At 35.1% G+C, this 18,721-nt stretch overlaps 1 protein-coding gene across 1 annotated transcript in view; it reads left to right on the top strand.

Annotated features, from left to right (window-relative positions):
- Window positions 1–18,721, top strand: part of LOC110921216 (O-acyltransferase WSD1-like) — a 38,813-nt gene that overhangs the window by 15,123 nt on the left and 4,969 nt on the right. Inside the window, exon 2 of the mRNA XM_022165506.2 lies at window positions 6,267–6,842. Coding sequence (XP_022021198.1) covers window positions 6,267–6,842 — 576 coding nt within the window. The remainder of the gene's footprint in view (window positions 1–6,266; window positions 6,843–18,721) is intronic.

Here is an 18,721-nt window from a genome sequence, read left to right as displayed (position 1 = left end):
GTCTATTGATTTACACTTATATATTGACAAACAAATGCAAAAATTAGTTCAATAGTGTTTACAATCAAAAGAGTTGTTTACAAAGGAACCTAACCCTATATACAAAAGCTTAAATTCAAGAAACAGATTAATGCAGAAAAGGGATAAAAAGAGAAAAAAAAAAGTCAGTTTACATAATGGATTGTTTATTTATCTATCTTAAAATTCTATATCCTTTCATTTTTAAAGGAGATGTACAGTAACCTCATACATTGATTAGTTTGGATGGTGGATCCAATATTTGGATGCCACATGTAATCCATTAGCCTATTATTATTATTATTATTATTATTATTATTATTATTATTATTATTATTTTTCACAGCTTACTTTGTATAAATGTAAAATAAAACATAGAATATTAAGGAAACATAAAGTATTTCAAATGGTTCTGGCGTTTAACCTTAATACGTGCTTAAGAAGTTCAATACTGACGTTTACTTTTTGCCCTCTTTGTTTTTATTTTGGTGTAACCAATTGCAAGGGCTTCCCATAATATTATTTTTTAGATTGTTATTTTACTATAATCTTAAATTATATTTTTAAAGTGTTATTTTACTATGATATTAAATTTATGATAATTTGCTATTTCTATATTATTTATATTTTAATGATTATTATAATTATTATTACATAATTTATTTTTTATTCAATACAATTTTAACATTTTAACATTTTAATCCCTTTAATTTTTAATGTTTTATACTCTCTAAATAGTATACACTTTTAATTTATTTAATTTGATTTTATTTCAATAGTTTGCGTTCGTTAACTTTAAAAAATGAATCCCGACTATGTTTAGATCGGTATAAAATTTGTTGGTAATAGAGTTGTAATAAAAATAAAGTGTTTTTCTTGAGTGTCGGAACCATGTCGTTACCCTAACAAACGACACAAATTGCGACCGAACCACATCGACACTGGTATCGGTATAATCTGAACCACTAAGCGTTTTTAAGAATTTCAATCGACGTAAAACATTGTGTCGATATTATTCTGGGCACACTACTGAGTTTATGTTTTTTGATTTCTTTCGGTTGATATAGCGAATACCGGTATTGTAATTAGCCGTAACAACACATACCGAATTTCCGCCAACCCGCGGCGGAGCGCGGGTATTCCCCTAGTTAAAAACAACAATAATTTATTTATACACCCTACACATGTATGTAGGAGTTTTTATGTATATAGCTTACACATTAGTATATATATATATATATATATATATATATTGAAAGTGTAAAATACAATATTCCTTAACGTACAATATGTACGATATAGTAAAATTGCATGTTATAAAATAGCATGGATGAAATCGCATGTGATAATTTTGATGAAATCGCATGTTGGTTTTTATTAACAATTTCGCATGTGCTAATTTTGATGAAATCGCATGTTGGTTTTTTGTAACAATTTCGCATGTGGTAATTTTGATGAAATCGCATGTGAAAAAACCAACATGCGAAATTGTTACAAAAAACCAACATGCGATTCAATGTGGGATAAACATCTGACGGTTGAGATGATCGCGTACGTAATGTAGGATAAGGGCTCTTGTACGTTAACCTAACCATATATATATATATATATATATATATATATATATATATATATATGTATGTATATATATCGGTACGAGATCAGGAGAAAACGCCCTAAAGTGTGAGAACGATGAGAACGGATCCTGGCCTAACACGTGGCACGCGACATAGTGAAGGGCGGAGGGGCTTTTTTGTCCTTTTATATTATTTTTTTAAACGCGTCTCAAAACACCTCTCCATTTTTGGCGTTTAACAAATATATGGCGTTTTTATTGTTTTTTTAGATCAGGAGCATAGTAAATATTTTGGCGTTATATGTGCGCCCCCAAATTTAATAAAATCATTAGTAATTATATGTTATTTTCCTCCATGGTGCTTCCCAAATTCATTAGGCGTTTTTCTAGATTTCAACAGTTTTTATATAGGTTATGATGGTAAATTTCTTCACGTTCCTGGCGTTTTTAAATTCATTAGAAATTTAAAAGAGTACAGCTAAGAAGAAATCAAACAAAAACTAATAGTCTTCTGTGGATGGTATTACATCTGAGATCTAACCATCGCTTTGCTCATCACTCTTCTCAGACTCATTATCATCATCTTGTTCATTGGCGTATAACGCCATAATCTCGTCTTTTCTTTGTTCCATCCTATACTTGAATGTATTCGCAAAGCTGGATCTAGCATTGTTCGAAGGTGACAAATCACAGAGCTGTTCGATAAGATGTAGTCTATCTGTGTTCAGCAGTTCGTCAATTGTAAATGAATAATCCATCCCGTGTTGAAAGCTCACCCTCACCCTTCTTGCTTGTTCATCCAGAATCCAACTCCAACTGGTAACTTTTTGTAGATTAGTATCTTCAACATCATCATCATCATTTCCTGGAAATTTTCTCTCTAATCTTTTTATTACCCTTCGATTTCTCTCACAATCGTAGGCCACTGGGACCCCAGGGCTAAAATATCCCTTTGAACGGATTCATCCATACTAAGTATGACTTTGTGTTTTGACTTTCACCCTTCTCCTGTCAGAGAACTTAATGACGAAACGTCCCTCTGACCTCTCAAACCTCCTTGCAATAACATGTGCCATTTTTTTAAATTATATGGCGTTTTAGACAAGATGTGGCGTTTTTAGTGAATGTGTGGAGTGTGAAGCCTTTGTTTAGCTGTTGTACTTATATAATGAGATTTTTTTTGGCACCAGGTAGATATTTGTTTTTGGCGGTAAAAAACATCAGTAATTTTCTTGATGTGTATTTTTTTATTAATTGTTGTGCCATGTAGGATGCAAGCCTATAATGTGACAGACAATTATGGCATTTTGAAAAGACAAAATAAACTCAATTTACCATGTAGTGGCTTTTAATATAATAAATGTTTAGCAATAATGTTCCCGTCTCTTCATTTTACTGTTTGCATTTACTGTTTTGTTCAGTTTCATCTGTTAAGGCTATAACACTTTTTTAGGTTTCGTTTAGATAAAGATGGCACATTGTTTTATACATTGTTTTAATGGCGTTTAGTCAATTAGTGTTGTTTATAATAATACATTGTTTGGCATTTTTCGGCGTTTTATATGGCAACAACGTGCTTTGCTAGCATCCGTTCTCATAGTTTTCATACTATAAGGCGTTTTGGTGTTTGTAGTTTTTGGCATTTTATACTCAATTTATTTTATTAGTAGAGAATTAGATAATAAACAATAGAGAATTAGATAACAAAAAATAGAAAATGAAAAAAAAAATAAAAATGCTAATCTAGTTTCTCATCAAAATCTTCACTGTCATCAGCTTCTTCTTCTTGAATTTCTTTTGGCGTTTTGAACCTTTTTTAATACCTTAGCTAGATGCCAATTTTCCTACATAACGCATGTCTTTAGAAGAAGCTTATTTTTAGTGGCATCCTGTATTTTGGTTTGATATATTCTTGTTTGGTGACATGTTGAAGATCAACGCCTGCTCGAATGCTATTATAATAATGGAGTCCAAAATAGCATTTTTACACTGGTATTGATCCCTTCATGCCACCAATATATATACAAAGAACAAAGCTTACATGATGACATATCAGGGTCATCTGTCTCTTTTTCTTGAATCTTTGTCCATCTCACTCAGCAAAAGCTTATAGAGATACCCATCTTAGAAAAGAATCCATTATGTGAAACTTCATTTAGAACAATACTCAATATAGAAGAAACGAGGTTTCCCATCTGTGGGGTTTTTAACTATTTTTTTGGTGTTTTAAAGTGAGTGGTTTCTAGGAAACATGGCGTTGTTTTTGGGTGTGATCAATTGATTGTGCATAGACGTCTCTCTTATAGGGTGTTTTTGCTGCGTAGTTTAGGCAGAATTTTATTATAATAAATGATATTAATAAAGTAACAGTCTTTTCAGTTACTGTGTGTATTTTACTTTTTTTTCAGCTTTTATGAGTTTAGGGTGATATACGTCTCATCTTCCAAGTTTGGCGTTTTTTAATGGCGTTATGTAGTTTTTGGCGTTTTGTATTTTTAATGGCGTTACGTAGTTTTTGGAGTTTTTAATAATACTTGTCAAAAGTAATTTTATTATAGTTTGGGAGTTTTGGGTGTTTTATGGCATGATGGCGTTTCACAAGCATTTTGTCTGTGTGGCTTTCTATTAAAATAATGTATTTGTTCTTAGCTGAAAAATACTGAAAAAGAAAATTAAAAAAATAAAAATAGAAACAATTTATCTTCCAAATCTTCACTCTTCACCGTCACCAGTCTCTTTCTTCTTTGAAACATCTTCACTGGCGGTTGGACTTTGGTATGCTTCATTTTGTAATTGTTGTTGAAGTAGCCTTTTTGTCGCCGTTGGAAGCACAAATGACGTGAGTTTTTTATTTGAAGTTCATATTTATCTTCGTTTAAATCCTCAACCCACTCATCAGTGTCATCCGTCTGTTCATGCCATTCAAATATTCATCAAGAACAAAGCACAGAAAATGACATAAGTCTGACATCAACATCTTTTTCTTGAAGATTTGTCCATCTCATGCAGCAAAATGTTATTGAGTTACACCCCTCAGCTAAGAATGCATTCTGTGAAACTTCACGTAGAAAAATATTGAATATACAAGAAATGATGTTTGCCATTTTTGGCGTTTTACTGAGAAAATAGTGTATCTAAAAGTAACGTCGATTGGAATCTTTAATGTTTGGGGTTTTTGGGTGTTTTCTAAGATGATTGGTATATAGTAAAATATGGTGTTTTTGAGTTGGTGTGTTTGATGTTTGGGTTTTTTGGCGTTTCTAAGATGAATGGTATATAGTAGTAAGTACGGCGTTTGTGGTTCGGTGTGTTTAATGAATGTCTGAGATGTTGTTTATATAGGATGTGTTTTGGCGCGTAATGGCGTTTTATTCATGAGTTTGGCATTTTGGGTAGAGAAGTCTAAAGACCCTTTTACCCTTAATGAAGCGCGTCCACTTAATAGCATTGGTGTTATTTACGAAAACGCCACCACGCCAATCTAGTCCATAGATTGTTTTGATCGGACGATCCAAAACCGTTCTCACTGTTCTCACACTTTTCGCCGTTTTCTCTAAATCCTGACCCTATATATACACATATATATATATATATATATATATAATCATTTGAGAAGAAACTTAATTTGAGAAGAAAAAGAAGAAAATGCATCATGGTAAAACAATAAATAGTTTATAACTCCTCCTTTTAATTATTTTCCCTCTCATTAACTATTTAAAAACACTTTATCCTACACATATCGAAAATTGCCATTCACCATAATTAGGTATCCTTGAAAGAATACATTTAAAAAGTAAGTTACAAGTTTAATTAGTTAGTTAATTTAATAGAATACAACAAATTAATTAAAACTGTCAAATTACCATAAACTGTTAAATTAATAACTCATTTTCAAAATATACCTTTTCAATGCAAATCTAATTTATGGAAAATGATAAATTTTGATATGTGTAGGATAAATGAGGATAAGTTTCGATGTGCGTAGGATATATGTGATGAATTTCGATACGTGTAAGATAAATTTTGATATGTGTGAGATAAATTATTTTTGATTAATTAACTAGAGAGATAAATCATGGTTACAATCAATGTCACAATATAAGCCTCATTATAATTAATTAGTCTCCTACACCAAAATGTCCAAAATATCTGTTTCATGTAAAGATATACATAAAATGGGTATCTGTTTACGTAATTGTCATCATTATTTACGACCCTTGATGATATTCATATACGGTGTGCATTAATTATTTATTTTCTCTCTAAAACAAGTTTTCTTAAAAGATTTCACCCGGCATATATAATTGCTTCATTGGCGTATTTAAACTACATACTGGTTTTGTATAAAAGACCAACCATGGAATTGGTAATGGAATGGAAACAAATAATAAGTTAAACTTTTCATTTTTGTTTATATAGTATAGAAGTGAGTTTTAGCTTTAAAAAATTATATACTTTGTACTAAAATTGATTCTTAGATCTACTTAACTTGTTCGGATTTCCAACACAGAAAAAGTATAGCCTTAATTTTCACTAGTTGTGGTTTAAAAATTATGTGCACTGGAATAGATCATTTTATAAATTATTCCTTGCATATCTTAAAGCTTTAGTTTATGCCAAGAATATAATAGAAGATCTTTCGGTTAATATGAAAACTACTATATGTGAATAGGTTGAAGATGAAAAAGGAGAGAAGTATTGGAAGCGTGTTGAATTAAAGGCCGAAGACCATATAATAGTCCCACACTTTCCTGATGGGTTATCAACAGAAGCTTATGATGACATTTTTGCTGATTACATTTCCGATACAGGAATGGAACCATTCCTAAGCACAAGACCATTGTGGGAACTCCATGTATTTAAGTATCCTACAAGCAATGCACCTGGAACTGTCTTTTTCAAGCTTCACCATGCACTCGGTGATGGTTACTCTTTAATGGGCGTCCTTTTGTCCTGTCTACAAAGAGCTGACAATCCTTCTATGCCATTAACATTTCCCAAATTCCGATTATCACCCAAACCTAATATTGGCTTGAAGAGCTTAATCTATAATGTCACACAGGTTTTAAATGGTTTGCAAAACACGGTTTTGGATTTCTCTATGAGTATCCTAAAGAATACTTTCTTTGAAGATCCTCAAACACCAATACGACATGGGAAAGAGGGGGTGGAATTCCAACCAATCAATGTAACAACTATGACATTCTCGCTGGATCAAGTTAAGAAAATTAAGGACAGGCTTGAAGTGGTATGCATAATTTATTTCTCATTGACGTCACCCATTTATATTTTCTATTTCAGAAATTCATTTATCTACCCTACTAATGAAAATCCGCACAACTAACTGATGGATCATCGATGGATCTATGATAAAACCTTTAATGATGGATGCATGATAACATGCCACTGACAGATCATCGAAGGTGGTTTCACAGACAATCTGTCTTCGACTAATTTCAATGGGTTATCCGTCAATAATGGTTGTTTCTAAAGTATTTACAGTAAGCTGTTAATTAATGCTATATATGAAATCTATAGTATTTATCTTTAAATTAAATGGATAATATATAATATCTCCTCTTACAGTAACTGTGAGATTAAATATATTAACATTATAATATTTAAACTTGTAGCCATTATAATCATTTATAATATATAGATCAAAATATATTAATAACCTATTAATAATTAGTTGGTAATTGTTGATGGACCATATTACCCTTATTAACTAATTAGGTTTACTCTTGGGTGTATATATAAGGAGATTATTAGAGAGTTTAAGGGTTAGACAATTAAACAATTCACACAACCCTCGTAACATCTATTTCGGCTCTCTCTCCCAACCGATTCTTCCCTAGTCTCGGTTTCATCATCATCATAACTTTACACCCTAAGGAGGAACCAGATCATCCTGACAATCATGTCGAACTCGATGGCTACATCTTTGATTGGATTCTCTGCTGGCCTGTCTGCTGTAACAGGTATGTTATTCATGTTTTCCATTATGTTTAAACAGAACTGATCCAACATGTGGTATCAGAGCATATATTGATAAATCAGTTCTGTTTTCGTATCCATTATTCTGGGACCAAAAATCTGGAAAACGGAATTTTTAAAGCCTTTTAAATGTCTCGTCTGATTTCGAGTACCATGTGCCGAAGTCACTGTTTTTCGGAAGAATGTTAAATATTTGACTCGAAATCATAAAGGGTTAAACTTGTTGTTACGAAATCCATTACAAAACCATTAAAATTCAGGTTTCGGATTTCCAGAATTATGTTTATATTTTTAGGGTTCATCATATTGTTCTAAGAAAACTCGAAAATTCATTAAGTTTTGGAATATAATCCGGATTAGTGGGTGTTTTTACTGATTTTGATCTGAATTTTATCTATTAAAATTTTCGAAAACTGTTAATAGATTTTCAGTTATTATTTTCAAAATCTTTTGATAATTTCGATCAGCAATAAAACAGGAAACACTATCTCACAATCCCTAAAAGTTCGAGTTTTCAGTTATCATCACAAAACAGCTGTTAACAGGGATTCGAGACCATCAGACTGCGACTCGAGACCATCAGTCTCAACTCGAGACCATAAGGTCTCGACTCGAAATCATCAGGTTCTCAAAACTTTATAACTCGAGACAATAGTCTCGACTCGAGACCACTGAGATCTCGACAAAGGGCCTAAAATCTTTACAACTCGAGACCATCAGATCTCGACTCGAGACGAAGGTCTCGACTCGAGACCATAAGGTCACAACTCGAGACCATAAGGTTGCGACTCGAGACCATAAGGTTACAACTCGAGACTAAGGTTACGACTCGAGACCTCATAATCGACTCGAGATCTTATAACGCAGTCGAGACCTAACTCGAGACCTGACTCGAGACCCCATTACCTTAGTTCGATCCGCGCTAACAGGTGGTTTGCTATTAAATACTTGGTTTTGTTAAACATTTAATTAACTAATCAGAATCAGATAATTTTTTACAAAACCAAAATAGCTTAACTTGAATGAGCTTCTGATGTATTAATTCTGGCCAAAGCTGATTTAATACATCTATTTATTGTTCAAGTATTATAAAAGCTATGTTGAGTATGCATTACAAACGTGAAATGTCTTAATTCTGGCCAAAGCTGATTTAATTCATTTATGTTTAGCATGCTTGACAAGTGCATAACTAAAGTGATTGTCTCATTTCTGGCCAAAGCTGATTTGTCACGATTACTTTGCACACATGCTTAAATGATTACACTTCTGGCCAAAGCTGATTTGTCTTCGTTTAAGTAGAATTTTACTAAGTCTATTATTTTGATGTTAGTAATAGACATTATCACAGCTTCATAATTAAAATGGTCATTATTTATGCCTGCCTTAGTATAACATGCCCTTAGATCACATTAGGACTTCTTTCTTAGTATCATAACTTGCTCATCTTATTTCCACTATCAGCACCCAATTACGGGATTCCACCTTTGACTGGTGATAACTTTGCTGAATGGAAGGATTCCCTCATGCTTACACTAGGATTGCTAGACTTCGATTATGCTCTTAGAGAGAATAAGCCAGCAGATCTTACTACTCAAAGTACTGCTGCTGATCAGATAGTTCATGAAAAATGGACTAGATGTAACCGCATGTCTCTCATATTCATGAAGCAATCCATTCACAATGCTATTAGAGGCGCCATTCCTGATTCTAAAGATGCTAAAACCTACCTGGCTTCTGTGGAGGCTCAATTCAAAGGAACATCAAAAGCACACGCTAGCACTCTTATCCTCAAGCTGGTGACGACTAAGTATGATGGGAGGAGCGGCATTCGCGAGCACATCATGATGATGCATGACATGGCCAATAAGCTGAAAGGCTAGAGATGGAAATCAGTGATGGTTTTCTTGTTCACTTCATCATCACTTCGCTTCCTTCGTCCTATGAAGCATTCAAGATCAATTACAACACTCAGAAGGAGAAATGGACGATGAGTGAGCTGGTCGCTATGTGCGTACATGAGGAAGAGCGTATGAAGATGGATCGCACTACTGATGTTGCTAACTTCACAACCTCCAACTCTAAGAAGAGGAAGCACAATCATCAAAGAAAGGATGCTTCCAAAGTCCAAAAGCCCAATCCTAATACAAGTGCACCTTCCAGCTCTAAGAGCTCCTTAGGCAAACCCTATTGCAAGTTCTGTAAGAAAACAGGACATAAGCAAAAGGAATGCACTGATTTCAAGGAGTGGCTGGCTAAGAAAGGTAACGATTTTTCATGATACTTGAGTCCTTTAATTTAAATGTTCCTGCTAATTCTTGGTGGTTTGATTCTGGTTCTATGGTTCATGTGACTAACTCAACTCAGGGATTCCTTTCAATCCGGAAGCTGGGAAGAAACCAAAGAACACTTAAAGTTGGGAATGATCGGGAATTAGAGGTGAATGCCATAGGAACATTACAATTATTTTTGAAAACTGGTTTATGTATTAAACTTTATGAAACCTTATATGTTCCTGAGGTAACTCGGAACCTTGTATCAGGACCAAAGTTAGACATGGACGATTTTGTCGTTTCTCATGGTCATCGCAAACTCTCTATTCTCTATGATTCCGTTGTTTATGGTACTGGCATTCTGGAAGGTGGTCTCTATAGATTAGAACTAGATGATAATTTTTCCAAATCTTTGTTGTCATATAATATCAATGATTCACTCACCAAGATGAAACAAATTCGAGACTTAGAGACTTCATCTATGTTGTGGCATCAACGTTTAGGCCACATCTCAAGAGAATGATTAAGTCGTCTCGTAAAGGATGAAGTCTTACCTCCTCTCGATTTCACTGATTTTGGAACATGTGTCAAATGTCTTAAAGGCAAAATGACATCAGCAAATAAGAAAGGTGCCACTAGGAGTTCTAATTTATTAGAACTTATTCACACTGACATTAGTGGTCCTTACCAAATCGCTGGCATAACAGGACATACTTCATTTATCACTTTCATTGATGATTATTCTCGTTACATGTACTTGTATCTTATTAAGGAAAAGTCTGAATCTCTTACAACTTTTAAAGATTATAAAGCTGAAGTTGAAAAGCAATTAGATCGTCAGATTAAAGTTGTGAGATCAGATAGAGGCGGTGAATATTATGGAAGACATACTGATGTGGGTCAAGCTCCTGGTCCATTTTATGAGTTTTGTAAGTGCCAGGGGATTGTGAACCCATACACCATGCCTGGTACACCTCAGCAGAATGGTGTCGCTGAACGAAGAAATCGTACCCTTATGAACATGGTGCGCAGTATGTTAGCCAACACTAATTTACCATTATTCCTCTGGACTGAAGCGTTAAAAGCAGCTGTTCATATACTCAATAGAGTTCCTTCTAAGTCTGTCCCTAAAACTCCTTATGAACTTTGGACAGGAAGGAAACCGAGTCTTAAATATATGAAAGTATGGGGCTGCATTGCTGAAGCAAAACTCTATAATCCTTTCCAAAAGAAACTTGACCCTAAAATAGTTACCTGTTTCTTTATCGGGTATCCTGATCATTCGAAGGGTTATCGTTTTTATTGTCCTTCCCATGTCACCCGTATTGTTGAAACCAAGCGTGCTGCGTTCCTGGAGGATTTCAAGGTCAGTGGGAGCAGTACCAACCCTTACGAAGAATTGCAAGAAGTACAAGACGCGGGGGGGGGGGGGGAGACTCGTCGCTTACCATTACTCCGTTTACTCCTCTTGTACCCCATGCAACTGCACCTGAAGTCACTGCACAAATTCCATCTCCACAACCAGAACCCATTATACCTCATAACGAAGGCACATCAAACGCTCAAAACCAAGATAACGCTGAACCCGATAATCAACTCAGGAGGTCATCTAGGCAAAGAAGGCCTACCAATTGGGATGATTATGTTACCTACCTGACTGAAATGGATGCTGGAAAGCTCAATGATCCTATCTCTTATAATGAAGCCATTAGCAGTGATCAGTCTTCTGAATGGAATAAAGCAATGATTGATGAGCTTGAATCCATGAAGAAAAATGACGTTTGGGATTTGGTAGAATTACCCAACGGTGTCAAACCTGTAGGTTGTAAATGGGTGTTCAAAACAAAACTGGATCCGAATGGGAACGTTGAACGCTACAAAGCGAGATTGGTTGCAAAGGGCTACACTCAGAAAGAGGGAATTGACTATCAAGAGACGTTTTCACCTGTCTCTCGTATAGATTCATTAAGGATTTTTATGGCCCTAGTAGCTCATTTTGATTTAGAGCTGCATCAGATGGACGTCAAAACCGCTTTCCTTAATGGAGGCTTAGACGAAGATGTTTACATGAAACAACCTGAAGGCTTTAAACCTGAAGGTCAGGAGCATCTAGTCTGTAAGTTGAAGAAATCCATTTATGGGTTAAAACAAGCATCACGTCAATGGTACCTCAAGTTTGATGAAGTCATGAAGAGGCAAGGTTTTATGAAGAATCAAGTGGATCAATGCACCTACCTCAAGATGAGTGGGAGTAACTTTACTATACTTGTCCTTTACGTAGATGATATTCTATTGGCAAGTAATAGTTTAGACATGTTGCATGAGTCGAAGCGGTTACTCTCGCATAACTTCGACATGAAGGATCTCGGAGATGCTTCTTACGTCATTGACATCGAAATTCACCGAGATAGACACAAAGGGATCTTAGGATTGTCTTAAAAGACTTACATAGATCGTGTCCTTACACGTTACAAGATGCAATAGTGCAAACCCTCCGTCGCTCCAGTAGTTAAGGGAGATGTTTTCGGTTCATTCCAGTGTCCGACAACAGAGGTTGAAAAGGAGCAAATGAGCCAGATACCTTATGCGTCAGTAGTCGGGAGCCTGATGTATGCTCAAGTCTGTACTCGCCCACATATCGCTTATATTGCTGGAATGCTAGGCCGTTATCAGACTAATCCTGGTCTAGATCACTGGAAAGCAGCTAAGAAGGTCCTTAGATATCTGCAAGGGACGAAAGACTATAAACTGACTTATAGAAGAAGTGATCACTTAGAAGTGGTAGGTTATTCTGATTCTGACTTTGCCAAATGCAAAGATGACAAGAAATCCATTTCGGGCTACATCTTTATGTTAGCAGGCGGACCTATCTCATGGAAGAGTCATAAACAACAGTTAACTACAACTTCCACAATGATGGCAGAATACATTGTTGTTTACAACGCAACCTGTCATGGAATGTTGCTTAGAAATCTGATCACTGGACTCAAAATCGTTAATTCCATTTCTAGACCATTGAAGCTTTACTGTGATAACTCAGCTGCCGTTAGTTTCTCGAACAGTAACAGTTCGACTGGAGCTGGTTTATATCTTGATACAAAATATTTGTTCGTACGTGAACGAGTTGAGGAAAATAATCTTTGTATTGAGTATATTAGTACTAAAGATATGCTTGCGGATCCGATGACTAAAGGTCTCCCACCTAAAGTTTTCGAAGAACATGTATCGAATATGGGACTTACTAAAGACCTTATTTAATGGCATATTGTACTAGCTTATGTTTTAATTAATAAAATTTCCCCAGTTTGATTTTGTATGTCTCTAACATATGTTCTGCCGGTGTAATGACATATAGACAAATATAAATACAAATCAGGCGCTAAAGGGCTTATACATATTTTGATCGTAACTATTAGGTTTTAAATTGAGGCTATAGTATGATTAATGGGGCTCCTGAGTCGAATGATGATTCAACGGCTGTATTTCTCTGCTATAGTTCTTGGTTTATGGCTAAAATGAGTGTTAACTCCTAGCCAGGCTCATCTAATACTCATGATAAATGATTACTCGGCTAAGTGGGAGAATGTGAGATTAAATATATTAACATTATAATATTTAATCTTGTAGCCATTATAATCATTATATTATATAGATCAAAATATATTAATAACCTATTAATAATTAGTTGGTAATTGTTGATGGACCATATTACCCTTATTAACTAATTAGGTTTCCTCTTGGGTGTATATATAAGAAGATTATTAGAGAGTTTAAGGGTTAGACAATTACACAATTCACACAACCCTCATAACATCTATTTCGGCTCTCTCTCCCAACCGATTCTTCCCTAGTCTCGGTTTCATCACCATCATAACTTTACACCCGAAGGAGGAACCAGATCATCCTGACAATCATGTCAAACTCGATGGCTGCATCTCGGACTGGATTCTCTGCTGGCCTGTTTGCTGTAACAGGTATGTTATTCATGTTTTCCATTATGTTTAAACAGAACTGATCCAACAGTAACAACCTATCTATCTAAAAAGGGAAGGGGTGAGGTTGGAAGCTCTTGATGGTACTAGCGCACATGTGAAACTCGTCACACACTAAAGCCTAATCAACCATCTTCATGACTAACTCCGCATGCCATCCTGATACTCGGTCTATTATGCTTGAAACCTAGTGTGGTGCACCTTGGGGTCCACATCATGCTTTCGTTCAACCTTCGCATACACTAGCAGTTCATTCTCTTACGCTTCCTACTCTTGCATCATGCCTCCTCAATTTTCTTAAAATAATTTGTTTTTTCAAAGCATTGACACTCATAATGCTAACAAATATGTTAAGTAATTCTAATGTCCTTCCTACAGTGGCCTGACACACTTATTGTATAATTACAATTAATCTAAATACTCTATCCAATCTTAATAAACCAGGTATGTAATTTTGAAACTTAAAGTCATCTGGCCTCCTTCAAAGTAACGTACTATGGAGGATAAGTGAGCGGTGTTAAGTCTTTTGCATGAGGACTCATGTTCGTGTTGTGGATTAGGGGTGTCTCCGCATTTGCGCTTCCTACTCTTGCATCATGCCCCCTCAAGTTTCTTAAAATAATTTGTTTTTTCAAAGCACTAACACTCATAATGCCAACAAATATGTTAATAATTCTAATGTCCTTCCTCCAGTGGCCAGACACACTTATTGTATAATTACAATTAATCTAAATACTCTATCCAGTCTTAATGAACCAGGAATGTAATTTTGAAACTTACCGTCATTTGGCCTCCTTCAAAATAACGTACTATGGAGGATAAGTGAGCGGTGTTAAGTCTTTTGCATGAGGACTCATGTTCGTGTTGTGGATTAGGGGTGTCTCCCTACTAGTTGGTGCATAACAAGATGTTACCCTTTTAGTTATTAATAAATATATATGTCAGTAGACTTACCATTTGTTATCAAGGTTAAGTAGCACTAATGAAATCCTTAAACGGAAGTCATCTTGACATAGACAACCCCCAATTCGAACTTCCATATTTGTTTCCTTCCTCTTTTTATGCTTAAGCAAACACGTACATGGGAGTTCTCTCGATATAGAACACCTCAAATTCGAACTTCTATATATGTTTCCTTCCTCTTTCTTCTTCTTATGCAAATGCTTACATAGGAATCCTCTCGACATAGACAACCTCCAATCCGAACTTCCGTATTTGTTTCCTTCAAAGTTTTCTGTTTAACTAAATTCAAAAAGCCATGTCTCTTATTGACTCCACAATCTATTAAAATCTATGAGATTACTACTTTTGAATGTCAGGAAATTTTCTAGTCACACGGTAATGATAATAAAATAGTAAGGATATATATATATATATCCTATATCGTACATGTTAGTGACCCCAGTTTATTGACAGCGGTTATTCCAAAATAATATTTGTGTTGGTGATTGCATAAGTTCAAATATGGTTTAAATTGAAAACATGATCTTTGGTGTAGCTTACTACTTTGCATGATCACAATTAACATATCACGATCACGTAATTTCTGTGGTTTTCACAATTCAAGTCGTTTTGTTGGTTTAATATGGACGACTTCATTCTTTTATTTTTAGTTAAGTTTCTAGTTTTGTATATTCAGTTACAAAAATAAAATTTATGGGGAGAAATAATACAAAATCCATAAAGATTTTAAATTTGATAAAATTTGCAATAGTCCAAAATGATTTTACTTTGTGTTTGAGAAAATGAGAAACTGTGTGAGAAATGAGAGAAAGGCCATTTCTTACACTCCGCACATGAATAAAGTCAATCTATGAAAGGTAGGTTTATATGATATGTTAATATGTTTAACATTAAGTTTTGATGACATGCAAATATGATAGAAACATAATTACTAACTTACAAGTAGTATTTCCATATTAGAGCATATGATTGTAAATCTTTATCTCGTTTGATTAAAATGCCATATTCAAATGTACTAAGTCCTTATAATGTTATCATTTGGGATATCAAGTTCCCTCTACTCACTACAAGAAATTTCCGCTTTAGTGGCGACAAAAATCGTCGCTAAAACTAGAAAAAGTCGTCACTAAAGCTAGATGGTTGGATTTCAGTGGATGTTACCGGAGGTGGTAGAAATTGAGTGGAGGGGGCCAGAATCTTCAGTGTTTTGAGTGAGGTGACAGAGCACAGCTTGGAACGGGGCTCACAGACACCAGAAACCCTAATTTGGAACCATATTAGGGCTCTAGAGATGGTGAGTGGAGATGTGCAGGGTAGAATGGAGGGAAAGGGAATGGATAAGGACTTTATCCCGCTTAAAACTCTTTGGTGGCGACTCAAATGAGATATTTCCCTGATCGTTGGATCAGGTCTTCATCCAACGACCAATAAGCGATTAATGGTCCCATGACACGGATCCACCTTTAGCGGCGACATATTAGCAGTCGCCACTAATAATGTCGCCAGTAAAGCTTAAAATTCTTGTAGTGACTGTTATATGTAAGTATCGACCTAAAAGAACTTTGATCTCTACAACTATACCGAGTATAAACATATATGCCTTACCGTTATCCATTAATGTGGATATTAGTGTTTGTTAATCTTCCATCTTTACGCAAGTATAGACCTGAGGACTGAAATTTAAATTCCGAATTCTTTTTAACCTCATATGACAACATTATACTTACTTGTATAATGAAAAGTATGTGCACGCCTTGATACGAGAATATGTTTCCGAGTGTAGGATACATAAGTTTTTACTTAAATCTTACCTAAATGCATGTCACCAAGCATTGACCTTATACAACAATGCATGCCTTTAAGAGGACAAAAATATTGACAATCGTCATCTACTTCTTCACATATTTAAAACTGAAATGTGATTCAGTGTGATAAACTAGTATGATCTCTTGTCCGATCGTTTCTCACAAAAAGATTATTGATTTATTGATATATTCATGTGTTTCTGACAATTTTAAAATCCCAAAAAATCTTCATTTGTTGATTTGTTTTTTGCTTTCATTCAAATTTTGAAAAGCACAAAAGGATTTATATTTTAATTTTTTTAATGTCTTCCATAACAAATTAACAAAATCGTACACATGCACGGTGGAATGCATAGATAAACACAAGTTTTTTTAGTAATGTGAAAAAATCTAACATAACTTTAGACATATTATATGTGATTATGAATAGATTGTTGTTGACAACCACATGAGGTGAAACATTTGAGAATGCGACCACACACTTCAACACCTCACAACAACAAGACATGTGTAAAAGTGAAAGTGAAAGTAGAGGATCTGGTGGGTTTGGACAAAAGTTTGGATAGAATAAAGCTAATTCGGTAGAAGTCTCGTAAGAATAGTCATAAGTAGAAAACTTACATTATACCGAAAGAGCATACATCGTTGACCGGCTAGAGAGAGCATCAGCAATCTCTCTAGCCAAACTCCCAAAACTTAACAACTAACGAACACACGACAGTATATATACATCTGAGATTGGGACGTACGAGTACTTCTGTGCGGATTTGCTTATCTGTGCGGATGTAGTTACATACAAATGAGTTGCATCTGTACAAAAGTGTTACATCCACACGAATGAGTTACAACCGTACAGATGCGTTACATCCGTACGAACCTCTCTCGTTCTCTCCAAAGTCATGTGTTCATATCTTAACTATATAATATTCAACACACGCTCTATCTAGTCTATTCACACAGTGGCGGACATACATAATATGCACTAACAAAAAGATTTCTCATCAATGAATTACGATATTTTGCTAACATTATGGCCAATCATCATGAGCAAACATTCATTAACCTTGAGTTCTTCTGAGTAGAACCAAGTTTTTATATATTGCAAAGAACATGTCCTTCATATGCACAAAAGATAACGAGATAGGAAACATCCGCCTACATCTTCTGAATCACTCAACAAAAAGAGAGTTAGAAATTATTCTTGATTATTCATTAAGTTACTATTACTCTACCCTAGAGAACATCTGCTTCATAAGGGGAGTATGAGATGTGATGATCAAGCATGTCCACACCGAGTTGACTTGTCAAAACTTCAACAAGATCAATCTATCCTCAACATACTTTTGTTATTGAAGATTTTAAGAAAATGATGCAATCATAAAGGGCGGGAGATTGATGAAGACTGAGAAATATCAGAAAAAGATGAGAAAATATCAGACAAAGAATAAAGTATCAGTCAAGGGGGGAGTTTGTAGGACTAAATTTAGTGACAGATAAACAACAATCAAGGGGAATATCATAAGGAATTAAACTATGTAACTAATGCTTGTCAACTCGTAAAGTTAAGGTTAAAGTGGGAAGGTCTGTGCATACAAGTGAACAGAAGTGCAAAGTGAAGGATTCTCATGGCCAACAACAATGGGGACATTGCTCTTGAAGGTACAAAGTACATTGCACATGAGGTGCAAAGCCATGTGCTAAGTTAAGATTACCCAATATCATGTATTATGGAGAATAAAAGGGTTTGCACGAGGATATTCTAGAGAGAGAAAATGTGGGTTTTCATGTAAACAACATTCTCTCAATATAAAATTTAGTTGATATTTAGATTGTTTGTTCTTGATTTCTCCAATAAATCAAGTGATTCTACATCTTGATTCATGTTCGAACAAATCCGTTTAGATCCTTACGGTTTTTCTATTTATCTAGAAGTACTCCATTAGTGATTAGTGATTAAAACCATTGGGTGTCAGCCCAATGGCCACCAGCCCGCATTCTAACCCGGAGGTGGCGGGTTCGAGTCTTGCTCGTTCCCAATGCCCCTACGGTAGCGGATTTACCCCCAGACTCAAGCTTGCTGGGTGGCGGTCTGCGAGGTGG

The sequence above is a fragment of the Helianthus annuus genome, chromosome 17, assembly GCF_002127325.2.
Source record: "Helianthus annuus cultivar XRQ/B chromosome 17, HanXRQr2.0-SUNRISE, whole genome shotgun sequence".
NCBI classification, from domain to species: Eukaryota; Viridiplantae; Streptophyta; class Magnoliopsida; order Asterales; family Asteraceae; genus Helianthus; species Helianthus annuus.
Note: the sequence above shows the minus strand (reverse complement) of the source record. Positions and strands in the feature narration are given on the sequence as shown.